This window comes from Chlamydotis macqueenii, chromosome 7 (genome assembly GCF_036417535.1).
Source record: "Chlamydotis macqueenii isolate bChlMac1 chromosome 7, bChlMac1.mat, whole genome shotgun sequence".
NCBI classification, from domain to species: Eukaryota; Metazoa; Chordata; class Aves; order Otidiformes; family Otididae; genus Chlamydotis; species Chlamydotis macqueenii.
Window position 1 is genome coordinate 31,104,692 of NC_141562.1, and position 18,136 is coordinate 31,122,827.

Below are 18,136 nucleotides of genomic sequence, written 5' to 3' on the forward strand. Positions count from 1 at the left end.
TTAAGCAAACACCTAACTTTAAATACTAAAACATGTCAATATCTTTTCAAATTGAGGACTAAAGTTTTAGCTGAACTTACAAGGATAAAGAAAGGAAACCATTTAGACTGTGAAACTGATGTAACAGCATGACCTAGTTGACCTTACTGATAATTCAGGTCCTTTAAAACCACAAACTGACCACACTAAATTAACACTCCTATATGGTTTGTATGAATATCTATTTCTAGTGACTTAGTTACAGGAAGCCTTATGTCCATTTTGAAACCTTGTGTTATAATTTCACTGAAGCTGTGTAACTGTTCACGTCTTGCTCTGGTCATTCATGCCTCACCTCTCTCTTTCTTGAGAGCACATCCTGTTCTGTAAGAGGACTTTGATATAAATCTGCAAGATGAAAAAAACCCAAACAAACAAATAAATGAGGCAACATGAATCCAGCAATTAAGAATAAAGCTCCAAACTTTATTCATTGACTTGAATACAACAGTGATGCAGATTACAGTGGCACAGGAGTGCAATATGTGCTGTTTGCGGTATGACAGTGGAAACACTAATTGTACAGAACAGCAACCCAGCTCAACTTTTCATTACGCATACAAGCAGACTTACTGTACAGACAAGACATTGATTCACTTTTACAGAGACTCAGAAAGAGAGCTGTCTCACAGATGAATGGAAAACACAGGGACACCTCCCCAAAACGCTGGTTTGTAACGTGTGGAGGGAGGAGAAAAGAAAAATAAAATAATAAAAAATCCTATTGCCAAAAATCTACTGATTTAAAGGAAAATATACCTTTGAAAAATTAGTTTCAGTTTCCAAAGCTTAAAAAAAAGCCCCCAGCTGTAAGCCTCCCTTACAGGAAGAGTTGTCAGCAACAACCAAGCCGCACTGCTTGGGCAGGACTGATCCAGTAGAGACACACAGAACTCCTTGCTGTGGGCACACACAGTGGTCAGAGACCTTCCTGGTCTCGCCAGCCAAGAGCCTGCTCCAAAGCGTGCGGATGTCAGTGAGAGGCTCCACTGATTTCAGTGGTTTTGCATCTGGGGGAGGGGGGGAAGTGCATTCTGAAAGTGTTCAGTGACAAAAGCCCAGGCAAGTGTCCAGTGGGACCTGTCAAAGCGCCTAAGGGAGCTAGAGACTCAGCCTGGTAAGGCACCGCTGGAATTCCCATCACTGCTTCTGCTGCTTGAAATGCTTTGTTTCCTAACGCCTGGGAGCAAAGTCCCGTGGGCCTCAGCTTTGCAAGTCCTGGGAGCAACACTCGCAGTAACTGTGGTGATCCTGGCAAAGCAGGTTACAGTTTGCCTTCAGTCATCTCTTTTCACCTCAAAAGAAAGACCGCAATGCACGCCGAGGTACTAGCTCTTCACATGGACAGGCATTTTTTAGGAAATCATTAGCAGAAATCTATTTCCCTGTTAGAAGCCCTTTGGGCAACAAATAATTTATTTTGCATACAGGCAAACAACATTAATGTGGCCAATTACATTCCCACTTCCTGCACTGATGCTAACATTAAAATTAATAATGCTTATTCTCTCCCTGCCAAATGCGAGCATCACATAGCTCCAGCCAGCAGATCGTCTGACTAAAAGCTCCATCTCTTTCCATTGTGATAGATTTCTTTTGTCTTCCTTATTTTATTAAGCACAACAAAGGTGTGTAGGAGAAATCACCAGGCAAAACTCTCCAGCGAGAGCAGTCCTGCAACCCACAGCAATAAGAATATTTCTACGCTAACAGAGAAAGGTGCATTGTACTACTATCACAGTGTTCAGTAGCTCTCTCTAGGTCTTAATTACATAGTAATGGGGTAAAAACATACCACATATTGTCAAGATCAGCCCTTGCTATGTGTCTACCCTGAACATGATGCTGGACTCTAGCAGGTGTGTTGACAGGGCCAAAAAGTTTGACAGGGCACAAACTGGACCATGACCTGGGGCTAACTGAATGGGGAAGGGGGCTGCGGAGTCAAATCTGAGTGTCTCTGACAGGGAAGGATGACTGGCATTTCAGGACAGATTACCTGAATTTCTTGTTTCCTACATGTGTTTTATTGCGTCACCATTATTATTGACTGGTATTTTTTACTGCCGTAGGTCATGTCCAGTGTGGACATCCTCCTCCACAAATATATCTGAAGGAAAGCAATGAATTGTGGAGTGGGAGAAAGGTCAGTTCCCGTTTAGTCTACTCAACGAGGCTATGGCACAAATATGCCAAGATCTCCTCCTAAGTCAGGATAAGCCAAGATAAGCCATTCCAAAATGAGTCCAGAGGACGTTTTCTCTAGAAAACACATTTTCTTGCATTTTCTCCTAAGTCTGCTAAATGCCACTCTGACAAACCCTGGAGAAATCAAGCTTATGTTAGCCCTCCTCCTTCCGAGAACTTAACCCTTCTCCATCCATCAATATTACCTGACCAAGAGAAGCATGGCTTGTAGAAAGGGATTTCACTTCAAATATGTCTAATTTTGATGTAACAAATTTTTACAAAAGAGACTCCTAATGACCTCCCCTGAACAGCAGGACATCTGAACTACATGGCTGAGCAACAATTTCCAAATTGCAAGAGGGAAAGGGCAGCAAGCACTTCAGTGCTAGGCCCACAGACTGAGGACTATAGGACTTTGTAAGGAGAGATGACATCTCTCTTGACAGAAGTAAAAGCACTACTTGTCCCACATACAGTTATTAAGAAACTTACTGGTTTCCTAGTTTAACCTTTCACAGCAAACCACAGCTATGTCCACAATGCATCACAAACCATATTTAACGAAAGGCTACTAACCAAACCGAAAACAAGTATGTTTCTGAGATGTCACTAAAACCTGTCTTAAATAAACCAGCATGAGATGATAACAACTTAAAAAATTATGAAATTATGGAAGCAAACTTCACAAGAACCTACTCTTCAAGCTGTACAGAAAGTTTAGCAGGTTTGGAACAGGACACTGGCAGAGTTGAGATGCTACATTCAGTTTCCTAAACTGAGGTCACAATAGATCACTTTGCTTCATTGAGAAATAGTGGGCAGTTTAGTAATTTCCAAATCTGCTCTTCAAGTTGGCTTAATTCTACTATCTTCAGAGATTATGAACAAATATTTAAACATATTTGACTCGCAGTAGGCTGGAGCTTACACCGAGTTAAGGCACGGGTGTAGAGGGTATGGCCAGCTGTTCCCACTGTGATGCAGAACAGTTCTCTGCTTGTTCTTACAGAAATTATCAGACCAGTATCTGGGGAGGGCACAAAACCCAGGAAGTCAGATCTCTGTATTGCCCGTTAATATGAAGACTACTGCACAGGTACTCCCATACCATCTAAGCGCTGCCAGGGATGGGTGCTGCAAACGTTCACACAGGCCTGAGGAGGCCTTTTTAATTAATTAATTAGTGGCCAACCTGGCAGTTCCATAATGTGGGGAACTGACCCTGCCTTTGGCACACTCGCTAGATCACAGAACCGGTTATCCACAAGCCGCGCAGATACAAGCACATATGCAAGTGACAACCTTTGTAACTTAATGACCACTATCTACTCAACACCGTGCACTATTTGGAAATTCCAAGTTAAATACTCACACAGCATCTCAACTCCAAACGGGGGTATGCGTGCTACATGTCCATCTGTGTTTGGGAACCTGCATGTGTACATAATCCCAATTTGCACACATGTGTGGTTATTTTGCAGTGCCATCCCAAATAAATGTTTTGACAGATCTTTGCTCTTACATCACTCCTAAAGCAGAAAAGGGGAAAAAAAACCAAGACAAAAGCAATCAGTTCTTAGTCCTCTTGGCAATGACATTCTGTTGACAGAGTTTGATGGGACTTTATCAGAAGCTCAAACTCTTTACAGGAGACAGAAGAACTTAAGTGTGTACTTAAGGCGTATTCATAGAATCAGAGAATGGTTTGGGTTGGAAGGGACCTTTAAGGATTATCTAGTCCAACCCCTGACATGTCTCAAGGGAATACTGAAGAGGGGAATTACAAAGAACTGTCCAAAAAAATGCTACTTGATTGATACTAGGAAGATGATTCATTGCTTACAAAGAAAATTCTCCCTGGGGCTACATTTCTGTTGTTATTAGGTGGGAAGACCAGATGAAAGAACAGAAAATGTTGCAGTGACAATTGCTAAAAGCCCACTGCAGACAACACACACACCCTGCTGCTGGCTGCACTGTGGTTTTTATGGACAGGCGATCTCTTGGGGTGTGTTGACATGGAGATGGTTGGGATAGTTAAGGGGAATTAACTACAGGCTTGAAATTAAAGCTCAGAAAACCCTTCATGTTCTCAATCAGAAATAAAGCAGTATCAAATCTAGTGCAGAGGGCTGTGAACTGACTATGCTCCACACCAGTGAGATGTGAAGCAGCAGTGGCCCAAAAATCCAGTTAGAGATTGATTGTTTCTGCAGCATCTAAGCTGGCTTCTCTTCATTCCTTCTCAAGCTGCAATTGCAGCTTTAAATTCTCAGTTGATGAGGCAGATGCAAATTACCCTGTCATTATTCCTCACAGGCTAGGAGGCTGGGTTTGTTTTTTTTTTTTAAAAAAAAAAACACTTTTTTTTTTTTTTTTTTTTTTTAAAGGAGGGAGAGGAGGGAAAACAACCTGGCTTAGTCATTTCTGAAGTGGCTGTGTAGAGTATTCATACATGCTGTGAGAAGTTCAATAGTAATCTAGAGATGGGGATAGAAGAATGCACTCTGGCAGCTCACATCCTTGAGAGACCAAGTCTTCAGATCAAAAAGTTTTATCATCAAAGTGACTTGGGCTAAAACACCCATTATGCCCACTGTGTTTGAAAGGCAGTAGCACAGTATCATCTATAGGATGCAGGAGGACAAAATTTGGAGAATTTTAATACTTTAAAAGTATAAAAAACTCAAAGGTTCACCTTAAAGTTAAGTCACACCTTGCAAGTGACAAACCCTGGATTTCTGAGACTCCAGCTTTCCCAAAGCCTGTGACTGTAAACCACCACTGTTCTTTCATTGTATGGATTTGGTTTCAGCAGTCACTCAAAGTGCATCTCAAACTGCCAGTGCCTCTAACATTCCCATTTACTTCTCAGTGTTCCTCCAAAACCCTTTCAGATGCTTGTTCTGAAAAATGAAAACACGTTGACCTTGCCGTGATCTCATTAAAGTCCAGAGAGCTCACTCACAATGGTGTGTGTCACAGAGTTCACTGAGGACTCCTCTTCAGTGGGGACTGTGATGCCAGATCTGCATGGCAGCATATTCTGCAGGTTGTCCTGTAGACTCACCCTTCCCTTAGCTCTAGGGACATGGAGCAGGTGCTGACCCCTTGTATGTCTCTCATACACTGAATCTTCACCTCAGATTTTATCAAAAGAACCACAGTGATCTGTTGCAACAGGACTTCCTAAACCAGCAAAGAAGAGGCAGGATTTGGGCTGTCCTGCACATTTCATGGTGCAATGCCATTTGGCGATACAGAGAACTCAACACAGTGATACTGAATCTCACAGCTGCACAGGACTGTTTCCCCCTTCCTAACTTCCAGATTTGAACACCAATGGTTCATATAACAGAAAATACAAAGGTTCTGATGTCTCCAGTGCCAAAAGTTTCTGCATTAAAAAATGAAACCTTGATATTCTTTGACAGACACAGAACCTAAAGGACCCTCTCCCGTTCAGGAGAGGGGCTCATTAGTGCAGCACGCATTGGCAGTTAAGCACCAGGGAAGAGAAAAAGCTGACCTTGCAGCCACAATGCATTCATTCAATTACTTTGGTGCTCATGTCCTCCTCCATATAGGACTTGCCCAGAAGCAGTTAAGGTATATACAGGCAGTTTTTTTCAGCTGCAGCATATTGGAAGAAGACTGAAAGCGGTAAGGAGTTCAATGCAGCTCAGAAACTGTCTTGCATGATTACTCTGTCTTCATAAACCAAGTCAGGCACAAAGGGAACTAAAAATAACCAAGGCTGGAGCTTTGAAGCTTCAAAAGAGGAAAAAAAAAATCAACCAAAAAACCTGCGCCCTCTTTTCCAAGCACAAGTGAAAAACTACATTAACTAAAAAAAGTGCTTGGCCCCATGCACTGTGCCATATTGACAACAGCAACTGCAATTTAATCAAAAAGCCTCTATTGGCAGAGCATGGCACCTTGATGGTACCTTTTAATTCATAAACATTCATCCCTAAGGGGGATGAATTTGTGTGTTAGCTTGCAGAGAACCGTATTCCCTGCTGATGTAAAATCCTACTACTCCACTGCAGTCTGAAGAGCTGTACTAGCAGTTACTAGCAGGGAGTCTGTCCTGAAATCTCTGGGTGCGAACCAGGGCACACTTAAAAAAGCTTTTTCTCACTCTGTCACTCCCACTCCCATCCACCCATCTCCTGGGCTAAGTTACAAGAAAACTGACTCTTCTCCATCATTCCCATTACTTAAGTGATCTTAAATTATTCAGATGACTGGTTAAGCTCCAGCCTTATTAATTCAAGCAGAAAGTGTGGAAGAGGGAAGACTGACAACAGACACAGCAATTCACTTCCTATATCCTAGCAAATATATACATGTACAAGGAGTCCATTTTCCAGAAATCCAACTGGTATGTCCTGTAAGTGAGCCCAGCGCCCACCTTGGCAGATTGTATCACACGAAGAAGATGCCATTTCAAAAGAGTGCCAATTGAGAAACAGTAGTGTGAAAGACGTAATGTGACCACGTGGATATGTTACAACGGGCTTCTCCTTCACTCCAGAGCATCTGTCTTCCTCTCCATATATATATATACATATATACACAAACATACACGCACATACATAGATAGATGGATAGACATAAATACATGTGCGCAAACACGCATACATATATATATATTATTATATATATATATATATTCTTTTCCAGTTCTTGGAGTGGTTACAACTACTTTAGTCTACAAGGCATCCTAAGGGCACTTCCTGGCTCTAGCAGTAAAGTCCATCATATTGTGGAGAGAAGTAAAGGGAATATCTTTGAGGGAGAAGAACAGAACAGTTTGCTATCTTGTATAATATCATGTAACAGATTGACACCTCTGAAAATTATCGTTGTTTCTGAGCCCAGATATTTTCTCCCTATGTTCCAGGAGGGCAAATGTTCATCTTGTTCAATTGCTGTGTACAGAGGTGCCACTATGCGATTTTCCCTTTTTGGTGGATAAGTAGTTGCTTCTAAATAATTTGGACTGTAGGATACAATATCCTATGCATCTTTTTTTTTTTTTTGATTTGTTTAAAGGGAGATTTTAAAAGAGTTTTGCTTTTTTCTTCATGTCGTTGCGTCTCCAGAGAGGTAACTTGTCAAACTCCTGTATCGTCATGCCAAATATTTCTTGAAAAACTTCAGGTGCTAAGTGACGCTTTAAAAAAAAAAAAAAAAAGGAATAAAGGAGAAAAGGCAATGGTCAGTCAAGGCCAAAGAGACACAACAGGAGACAGGAGTGCCTTAAGGATTTCATGTCATGTTGTCACGTGTAAAAGCCATTGCAGGAAATAATAATGCTTTGGCAATACACATATCCAAGTTCTCATGAACTTGGGTGCTCAATGAATCAACAGAATTTTGCAATTTGTTAAGAAATTCAGAAAGGAAATCAGGAGAACTACTTCAGTTGAATAAGTAAGAGACAGAAAAATTATTTGTCTGAAGTCACCCAACAAGCAGTGATAGACCAGAGAACAAAAGCAGCTCCTACACGCCACCGTTCCAGGCTTTGGCTAGTCAGCTCTGCTTATGTATGGAAGCACAAACAGACTCTGGGTTTCAGAAGAGCTTTGCAGAAAGTCTGCAGGTTGCCATGCTACATTTGAAGTTCTGAGAAGGAAGATGTCTGGCCAGACTAACTGTCCAGCATAATTCTCTACTGCCAACAAAACATTTTTTTGGCACTGTCTTGTGCACGAGTTACTTCTTGTTCAGCAGCTTTAGAGCGCACTGGACAGGGAAAGTGTCTCCCTGTGGCACGAATGTAATACAATGTTGAATTCTGATTAGTGATCACATATCTACTAGTCTAAAAATGTGGATAAATGGTTACTTACCCAAATTTTTGTGGCCCCTTCCATTCATCTCTACAGAAGATTAACTAAATATAAACAACTTAAACATCCTCAGTCTTCCACTGGGCTGCTTAAGTCTTTCTAATCCACAAAGTTGTAAACAATTTTTATTTGTTGGCAGAAATTTAAATTCTCATATTTTTGGATATCAGCCAGTCTAACTCACTCACAGGACTCATGGATGAGTTAAAGAAAGTTAGACTTTTGATCCTCAAAGATGGCTGACACTGACTCTTAGCAAAGAAATGGTCCAAGATTAAACAATACAGATCCTATAACTACAAAACACTTCACCAATTTTGCACTTTTTACCAATTTACAAGTATATAATTAATTGCTTGAGAACATAAGGGGATTGTGAGAAGCTCAGTCCAGGGGCAGGAAGAGAGATGTGGGACTTCTGGTCCAGCACCGTTCATGGTGAAGCGGCTGCTTCCTCCACGTCTGACTCCTCCTTCCCTGCTTAGTGCTGAGAAATCTTCCCAGTCCGACAAGGACCCACGCTCTGGTGTTTGGGCTTCCAGGTGTGCAACAACAAACAACTTCAGCAGGAAAGAGCATTTAGGAACTTGCTTCTCTTACCTCAAGCCTGGTTCTGTCTACATCTTTTAGTATTTTATTTCGCCCTCTGTTGGTCACCATGAGAATTTCATATGGAAAAATCTGTTAACAATGTATAAAAGGGGGAAAAAGAGATGTATTTACATTCTAAAGCAAAAAAAAACCCCACAATGTGTCTCATTTTCATAACCACACAGACATTGGTCTCCTTTATTTGTCTCCTAATATTACACACTACTTAGCAAGGATTTCAGAAAAAACATGTGCCTTAAAATCAGTTTCCGGAATCATCCCTGTCAAATAAAACTGTTTCAGGATGTATTTCCTTGAGTAGACACTTCCATGAGTGCCTGGAATTACTTAGGAGAGCACATGTTTCGTCTGACAGAGCCTCTCTACAGCCCTTCTCATTGCAGGTCTCTGTTGAGCAGGAAAAGAGCACTCCCAGGAGGTCCTCATCCAAGCCCTGCTGAAGCCAATGAAGTTTTTCTGCAGACTTCAGTGGCAAGGCTCAGCCTTTTCTGTTATTTATGGATATTGTTTTACTTGCCCACTGGGAACAAGAATGAGACCACCAAAACTCTCCTGGAGAGACAGCTGAGCTATTATCAAATACTATTAGTTCAATTATTTTAACATCAGAATAAATTCAACCTAATCAACTGTTGTGCAGTACTAGGTAATTAAGTTCATTCCATTATCAACAATTATCCCAATGAACTTTTCAGAAATATAATAAATAAGATTCAGGAATCAATGAACACACCACTGAGTTTATTGTAAATAATAATAATTTAAGTAACGTGTGCTTACATACCAATTGTAAGATATGTTTTTAGGAGATTCTGACATTGTCACAATTGTACAATTAAGCCTATACTTTGAATTACATTGTTTATGTTTGATACTGGAAACGGCTACCATATACAGCATTATAGGAAACTAAAATGTAACTTTTCATATTTAAACAGGCAGAGTTCAAGTCAAGATCTACGGTTATAAGTACATTTTATATTTAGATATTCACAGCAAGGCATTTCTCAATCTGGGGTGGCAGGATGCACAAATTCTGTCCTTTCTAGAGAACCATTTGGTAAGATCTGGTCATTCTTTAGCCTACTAATTTTAACTTTTCACATGCTTCATGCTGACTGAGTTGGCTTATTTTATCAGGTTTAAGTTAGTGTTGGACCATTGACAGAATAAAAATACTGCCAGTTCACACAAGCTGAGGGTCTGGCATCACCTTGATAAACATCAACAGAGTGTGACCTATTATGTCATGAAAATTCCCATAAAATTTATCACTAATAATACTGACAGAATTTGTCACCCAAAATAACATTCCAAATCACTGGGTGCATCAACAGCAGTGGTGGCTGTAAAAATTCTTATTGCACTGAAAGAGAATTATTTGGAATAAAAAGTAGTAGCTGAGGAGTTGAGGAAGTCCCCAAGGTCTTATTTATATAACATATAAAAACACTTGTTAATATACATTGCATGGGGTCTCAGCTTATAAAGCTAGAGTTATTGCCTTGTACAGTTTGTCTGGTGGTGACTCGCAAGCACAAATAGCAATCTGGTTTGCAAAACGAGCTCCTCACTTTACTGCAGAAATGCCGATCCTTGTAACTTTGGCAAAATTGTGATTTCTTGGAAGGTTCATCAGCAATACAGAAAGTTATAAGATTTAAAACACAGCTCTGGTTGAATCCCCTCTATATATTATGTTCATTTTTTGACTCAGACATCTCTAGACATAGCTGCAAAAGCATTTTAATTTATATCTTAAATTATATTCAGCTGACATTGCCTCTTTTTCCAATAAATCTCTTGAAGAATTTCTTACATAGGGAATTCAACATTATTGAAAGGTGTCCGGCTAACAGTGCTGAGAGCTGAAGAACAGATCCAGACAGACATGTAGGTATCTAACTTTCAATTTGAAACAAAGATCCACGTATTTCATTATTTTTTAAATTAGGACAGCCTCAGCAGTGTGTTGTGAGCCACAGTATTGTGCATTGCTTTTCCAACCTGATAGATCTGAGACTTCCCCATTGAGTCTGGCCTGCTGTTTAGGCTAGTGGAAGCTTGACAGAGAACTCGATATTGAGCATCTTCAGTATCTTTGTTTTCTCTCTGGAAAAGTCTCCTTAACCCAAGAAGCACACCTGGGCTGCCCTCAGCCTGCCTGAGTACTAACACCTGTAACAGGCCAAGTCCAGAACAGAGAGGGGTTTGGCACATAAGGAGCAGGGACTGAGGTGAGGTAAAGAAAAACAAGGGAACTAAGACATTTCCCATATTGTATCTGCATTTCACAGTCAAGTCTTCAGTGTCTTGAAGGAAATAGAATAACATCTGCACTTGCCTTTGGCTCCAACATGTTAGGCATAGATACTCCTCTGTCCATTCTCATTCCAGGGACATGACCATCCGGAAGGGACTGCATCAGATACAGGTACACATCAGACACATAGGTTACACACACAGAGGGCAAAGGCACTCAAGTAGCGGTGAAAACAAAGATGAACTCGCCCTGAGACTTCAAGTCTTAATATTCAGTCTTATCTAACAGATCATTGCCATGGCTACTATTTACCACTTCTCCAAGGCACGTGGAGGGATCCTTCCATCCTCTCTGCCAACACAACCTTCTGTCACTGCTACGGCTGGCGACAGCTCCTCACTGAGCCTACCAACATGACCTCCCAGGTGGACCTGGGGACCCCAAGACAGAGCGGTGGGCCCTTTCCCACCCTAGTGACTATGTAGGGTTCTTCTCCGGACAAATATGCAGAAGCATTAATTCAGATCCCACCCAGCAGTATACAAAGCACTCTTACACCTCTGGGCTTTCCTTCCTATCACTTACTGTATCAGCTGAGGGTTATTTTTTTTTTTATGTCTCTAGAATGGGAAATTTTTGCTATGAACATGAACAGGGATAGGGTAAAAAGGTGCTGGTTTTACCCAGGTACTGTTCCTAACAAAATAATGTTTTGAGCACAATACATGGACAACTCCTCTCTCCTCCCATGATCTCATTCTTTTTCCAATCATTATGATTTTGATACACCATTAACAAAATTATCCAGGAAATTAAACCCTTCTTAAAATGCTATTTCATATTGTGATTGTGCTGAGGAGCCAGCCAGACTCAAACCATTCTGGAAAAAAACCCTGCAGACAGGATTTGTAGTAAAAGGGTTTACATTTGCAAGAACATCTCTTACTGGCTTATCTGCAATGGCAGCACTGTAGAAAACTGTTGATTAGCCATCTTGTCTGGAGAGCAAATTCCAGGGTAAAAATGAGTTCAAGGCTCCTGGTTTGCGACAAAATTGCCTCCAGAAGAGACTTTCTATATATCTCTGAGGTTGGTACTAGAGAGGCTGGAAATAAATCCAACCTCAGCTGTCCAGAGAGGACTATTACAGATAACTCATACATCAACAGACAATGGATTTTACAGAGCAAGACACAGAACTGATGTGAGTTGTCTCAACCCAGCTCTGGGGAGGTACCAAGGAGGAATCTGAGGCTGTGCCTTTTTTCTGTTGATAAGAATCTACATTGGTGATTATGATTAAACATGCAGGAAAATCAAAGCTATTGTCTTAAGAAACCCTTCCCTGTAGCAGAAATTCAAACTTCAACAAGAGAGTAGATGCTTTTAGTTCTGTTGTCAGTTGATTGATGAAAACCCGTACTCTACCTGGAAATCTGAAAAGCAAAAGAGAAATCTCATCAGCTTTAGGGTGTGGAAGAACAGGAATCAGTCACAATCTGCCACATAATCCTTGTGTCTTCTGGTCTACCGGATCTTTTCAAAATTCAATCCGATTCTCTAAGGCCAGCAACCTTCCTACTTCTGGACTTAGTTTGTAAAGAGTCAAAGACTCCAAACATTGTAGCCCTTTTCATTACAAGCAGGCTTCTCATTCAGGAAATCAATTAACTTTGGAAATATTAAGAGACACAAAACCACAACCAAGTGAATAAATAGCCAACTAAAATTCAAATGTGTAGGGCTACCTCTGCCATCAGGTAGCTGTCTAGATTCCTCAATAATCTGTAAAGAGACACTAGCACCAACAAAAGATGCTTGATGTAGGGTATCTAAGATAATTGGTATCAATCTCACTTTGCAGATAACTAGCCTCTTTCTCTCTCAGCTCAAAACATTTCAAAACCTTAATTCTCGAAGTTTCATAAATATTGTCAATTTTTATTAGGCAATGACTGATATCACATCTAGCTCAAAGTCATAATGAAAATCATGAGCAGCAATGGGGATTAGAAAGCATTATCCTCCTTTCTTCACTCTGGCACATTCTTTCAGACTGCGCAGTGGATGGTAATTTTCAGAGAAAGAAAACACCTTAACAGAACTTAGTACATATTCTTGATAATGTACACTTTACCTGCTTTCCATTTGCACCAATGTTAAAGCAGTCCCTTGGCATAAAAAAGGATCAGCTCCACACAGCAGATTTAGCAAAAGAAACCCAAACTTTTTAATAGCCATTTGCAGAGTTTGAGTTAATTGCTGAGTTTGTCACAGAAAGTTAAATTGTAATGAGCAAATACAAAGCAACCAAATCTACAACCTTAAAATAAAACAGCAGAAATGATCAAACATCATAACATGTTCAGTAATGAAGAGGCATGTAAAAAGGCTCCTCAGCCTTACCTCTAACACCACCACTCACATCCCCATAACTGTTGTACTGACCAAAATCTGTAGACACTGGCTGTAACAGGAAAAAAGAGACATGCACATAAATTCACAGTTCATGACTTCACCAGCAGGTTGGTACATTTGTTGGTACAACAAATTGCTTTAAGCCTTTCTTCCCCCTCTATTTTCACAAGCTTTCTTGCATTGCTTTCTTGCTTTTTTAACAGTGTTGTTTGTGGGAAGGGAAATTAAGTTTTGTCTGACTTCAGATGGTCTTATAAGAAAGCCTGACCAAACTGAAAATCCAATACAGTTAATACAAAAATAAATACCATGGATAATTAAAACCGCCTTTCACTTCTCTAAATTGCCATAGCCTTACCCTGTGTAGTCCATTTTTTCCATAGCCAGGGAGAGAAGATGTTTTGGAGGCTGAAGCATGTGCTGTTGAATGAGGAAGGGAAAAATCTGTTACTGGAAAAATCCCACGGAAACTCAAGAACATTCAAGGAATCAACTAGCATAAAAAACATAGTTATAAAAGCTAAGCATATACGTAACCAAATGAGACATGCTGATTTTAAGAAACAAACATCTCAGCCCCAGACCCATCACAACCTTCCATACATTCTGGAAGTTACACACACGCAGCTCTATCACTCCATAGTGGCAGCTCATCAAGAAGGGACACTGATTTTGCCAGGCTCAAAATCAAAGCGGTCTCCACTGAGCGGAAAGTAATGCTACAGGATCAGACAGCAGAGCAAAATAACTTTTTAGTCCTTAGCTAAAGTATTGCTGTGCACCTTATGATGGGACCAAGATAAAAGACAAGGGGAATCCAAGCCCAGCAGTGTTGGATTAGAACTGATAGGAACTGAATAGGTTCCCTGCTAAGTCTCCCATGCAGGTCCATTCAATTCCACTTTCCTATGTGACACATGTGGTTTATGTATCATCATACCCTCTGAACCTTTCACTAACTTCCTTTCTATCCTTCCTACTGTAACTATTATTGCACTCGTGCTCCCTGTTTCTCCTGCTGCACAAGCCAAGACACATGACTAGCACACTCCATCCTCTCTGTATTCACACGCTTCAGCTTGCCATTTTTTGCTACAAAGGAGAAAAGGCTTTTAGTTTTGGTCCTGTTAACACTGTAATTAACAGGTATTTTGGTACTGTCGTCACCAGGAGAATGATCAGAATGGGCAGTGCTGAGTGAATTCAAACAAGTTCGAGAATTTGGCATTCTGATCCAAAATTATAGTTATCCTGTTAATGATGTGACACTTCTGAAAACATGACATAATTCAACAGAGCTCTGTGACTCCTGCTTTCATCTGAGATGAAAGTGAAGTAAGATATCTGGGGGCATTCAACTTAGCATTCGCACTGACGTCAGAAATTGCATGAGCAAGATAAAGACAATGTGGAAATGTCAAGGGTGTGTTTTTGAATAAGATATAAAGATGGATAATTAGAAAGATTGTCAGCATAATGACCAATAGTACCTCTACAGTTCATAGAGCCCCTTCAGACAAGATCCTCCATGTAGGAATGCCATTTTTGTTTTTTTTGTTAAATGTTATTTTTACCACAGAAGGGCAGGGAATGTAGAACTTGAGGCACTTGTTCTTGCCAGCGACAAACAACTTTGGAAAAGGTACCACTGATTCCACAAAAGGCAACCAGTGACTGCACTATCACTGCAAAGAGGGATGGACACATCTCCAATAAAGGAGTCCTCCAAGCTGTGCTGAGGTTGTTAACACTGGCTGTGTTTGGAATATGCAGCCCCACTGGTAAATGTTGCTGATTCTCTGTCCCTGGGAGGAGAGACTAACAGAGACAGGAACTACCAGCTGAAGCAAAACATGTTACAGTAAAATAACAACCCAGCCTATTGGTATTTGTGTGATGTAATAGTCACTGAATATTTTACCTCACTCTTTATCTGTATAGAAAATGTCTGTCCTCAAAATTGCCAAAAAACAACCACGACACTCCTCCCCTCACCAAAACCAGCTAAGAAATTAGTCCACTCTTTCAGAGGACACCACCACATATACACATATCACACAGTTTTCCCAGTGGTCTCTGTTCTGGGAGTCTGCTTGATATGTGTATGTGTGGTGTCAATTATTCACTGTTCATTATTAGCTTTATCGCCTGCATGAATTACCTGGAGAATCGTAACGACTGGCAGAAAGGGCTGACCTATCGCGACTCTCTTTTTCCATCTCTTCTTTCAATATCAATTGTCCCAGACCAGAGTTGAGCTATAAATGGCAATTAAAAAAATATATCAATAAAATCAAGCTGATTGAGGCATTAGTAGAAATTTCTTACAGAAAACAAAGGGACACAAGCTTATAACCACCTTCATGAGCTGCTCCTCCTGCAGCTGCCGGCGTCTCTGTAGCTCCTCATCGTCTTCCTCCCTTCCACTTGATCTGCGTCTCATGTCAGCTCCTGCTTCCACAAAACCACAGTACAAAGAGAGCTTTGTGTACCAGTTCAACCGCAGCTTGAAGATTTCAATACTGGTTCAAAGTACTGGTCAGTGTGATTTACCGAATAAACAAAGCAGTGTTTTCTTGCAGACTCAAAAGACTTTTTCAAAACTCACTCTTAGTAAAACTCGCTCAGACTGCGTGCCCTATGGCTATCAGGCTTCTTATAAAATTAACAAGAAGTTAAATTGCACGTGAGTTCCAAACGAAGCAACAGTCCTGGATGTAAAAGCCATGATGAATCAATGTAACAGAAAAATGGAGCTCCGACTGCTAGTTTTGGAAACTTGGGGTTTAATGGTATGAGTAACTGTACCAGTGGCTGAAAATATAAAGTCTGGTTTACAGGTATACTTTTACCTAGACTCAGAAAAGCAAATCTGGATTAGCATTTCAAATGGAAATTTAAACTGCATTAATCTCTTAATGGACACTAATATTTGGAATAACCAAGGCATTATTTTTACTCTAAAATGAAGCAAAGTAATTTGATCCACTGAATAAAGCTAAAATTAATTAAGACACAGGGGTTCCACATTTTAGTTCCTTACTTTTTATTGAATAATCTTTATTTTCTTGAATATTCTTAAGAAATAGTCTAATTTGGATATCAGGATATGTCCGTGAATACATAGAATATATCGCTGCAGGCATTTAGACAGAAGTTGTACTTTCTTCTGCACCAGCTATATCCTGATATAGTTATTCACCAAACCTATGCTAGGCAAACTCAGTGTTTTATTTGAATTAAAAACTAAATTTTGCAACTAGAGTATCAGAAGGTTTCTATCAATGAAATGTTTTGTACAGCAGTGTTAAACTGATGTTAATATGGAGAGAGTAAAAAAGTTATGGAGAAATTATTTGTTTGTATTCAAATTATTTATTATTTTGTTTGGTGTCTCAGGCTTTTCCAAGACTTTTCAGTACAATAGCAGTAATACTGCTTTTTTTTTTGACAGCTGAGCTCATTCTAGCTCTGTAAGCAAAATACCACACTTGGAAAATCAGACAAGTCGAAAATCTTGGGGCTTGTGGGCTGGTTTTTTTGCATGATGCCTTTTTATTTCTGAATAAAACACATCCATGAGCACATCTTTATCTTTATAGTTTCCAAAGAGTCCTGTTTAGTTTTTCAGGTGTAACAAAATCACCTGATAGCCAATATACAAAGCAGTTTTACTGGAAACAATTAAAAGTTGTCATCCACTGCCTGGAGACTGAACTGAGAGCCAGAATTTCCAACAAGGGCTCTTCCTCAGACATATGGCATAATAATGCTGTGGTTATCACAAGCATTGTGTTATCCCTGTGACTGTGCAATGAAAACCATACACGCCTTCACAGAAACCTGAAACAGGCAACATCTTCAGTGTTTCAGACATTACTTCATGAATGAACCAGGCTAGATAGCTTATTTTATGCTATAGGGGTCAATAAAAATGAACAGGAAAAAAATTAAAAATGATAATGCACATGATTTAAAGAAAATAAAATAAGATACCTGTAGTGCTACAACAAAGAAGGAAAACACAAAGTTTGTAGAAAGAGTAACTCTGAAAATCAGGACTTTTTTAGTCCATTAATTGTTCCACTGCAGTCATTGCTTCTTGCCATGAAATTAGTTATGTGGCTGGAAGCAATCATATTTTCTGTGGAATATATGCTATGAGCTTAGGACTAAAAGATTAAATAACTGAAAGAAGTCAGGCTTGTGTGACACACCACATTTTTTAAGGTACTGCATGGGAGTTCACATAATTTGTCTATGGGTTAATGTCTCTGTGATCAGTTCCAAAGTTCTTTAGCAAAATCTCTTCTACTCAGTGCTATTCAATAGTTTTAAATTCACAGACACTCATAGATCTCACCAGAAGAACTGTGTGGCAAACACCTGGAGTGGACACAATCTTCACTATCCATTTTTACAGTTCCAGTATTAATTTGCTTTAGTTATCGGTACCTTTTAAGCTGCATCGCTTATATCACTTTTTTTTTTTTTTTTTCCGCATACCTATGGCCGCAAGGGAGGGAGGACCTGGCCAGTGGTCTGTCTCAATCTTTGGTATCTCGTTGGGTGCTGGTGCGTGAGCTGCTGGGAACTTGGAGGACTTGATGATATCCTCGGAGGACTTGCTCTGTGCTGCCAAAGCAGCTGCATCTAAATGGCAATCAGGGAACTTAGCTATGTAATAATCTTTATCAATATAAAGGTCTTCCTTATTTTGGCAAAATGTTACACTTTACAAGAAGTTAAT

General features: G+C 40.0%; 1 protein-coding gene across 1 annotated transcript in view; it reads right to left on the reverse strand.

Annotated features, from left to right (window-relative positions):
• Positions 1-444: 444 nt before the first annotated feature.
• The window catches only part of ABLIM1 (actin binding LIM protein 1), a 158,757-nt gene continuing 141,065 nt past the window's right edge, over positions 445-18,136 (reverse strand). Inside the window, exons 16-24 of the mRNA XM_086752224.1 lie at positions 17,893-18,039; positions 15,746-15,837; positions 15,548-15,644; positions 13,745-13,806; positions 13,375-13,435; positions 12,397-12,404; positions 11,050-11,124; positions 8,694-8,774; positions 445-7,411 (exon numbers count right to left, since the gene is read on the reverse strand). Coding sequence (XP_086608350.1) covers positions 7,298-7,411; positions 8,694-8,774; positions 11,050-11,124; positions 12,397-12,404; positions 13,375-13,435; positions 13,745-13,806; positions 15,548-15,644; positions 15,746-15,837; positions 17,893-18,039 — 737 coding nt within the window. The 3' untranslated portion in view covers positions 445-7,297. The remainder of the gene's footprint in view (positions 7,412-8,693; positions 8,775-11,049; positions 11,125-12,396; positions 12,405-13,374; positions 13,436-13,744; positions 13,807-15,547; positions 15,645-15,745; positions 15,838-17,892; positions 18,040-18,136) is intronic.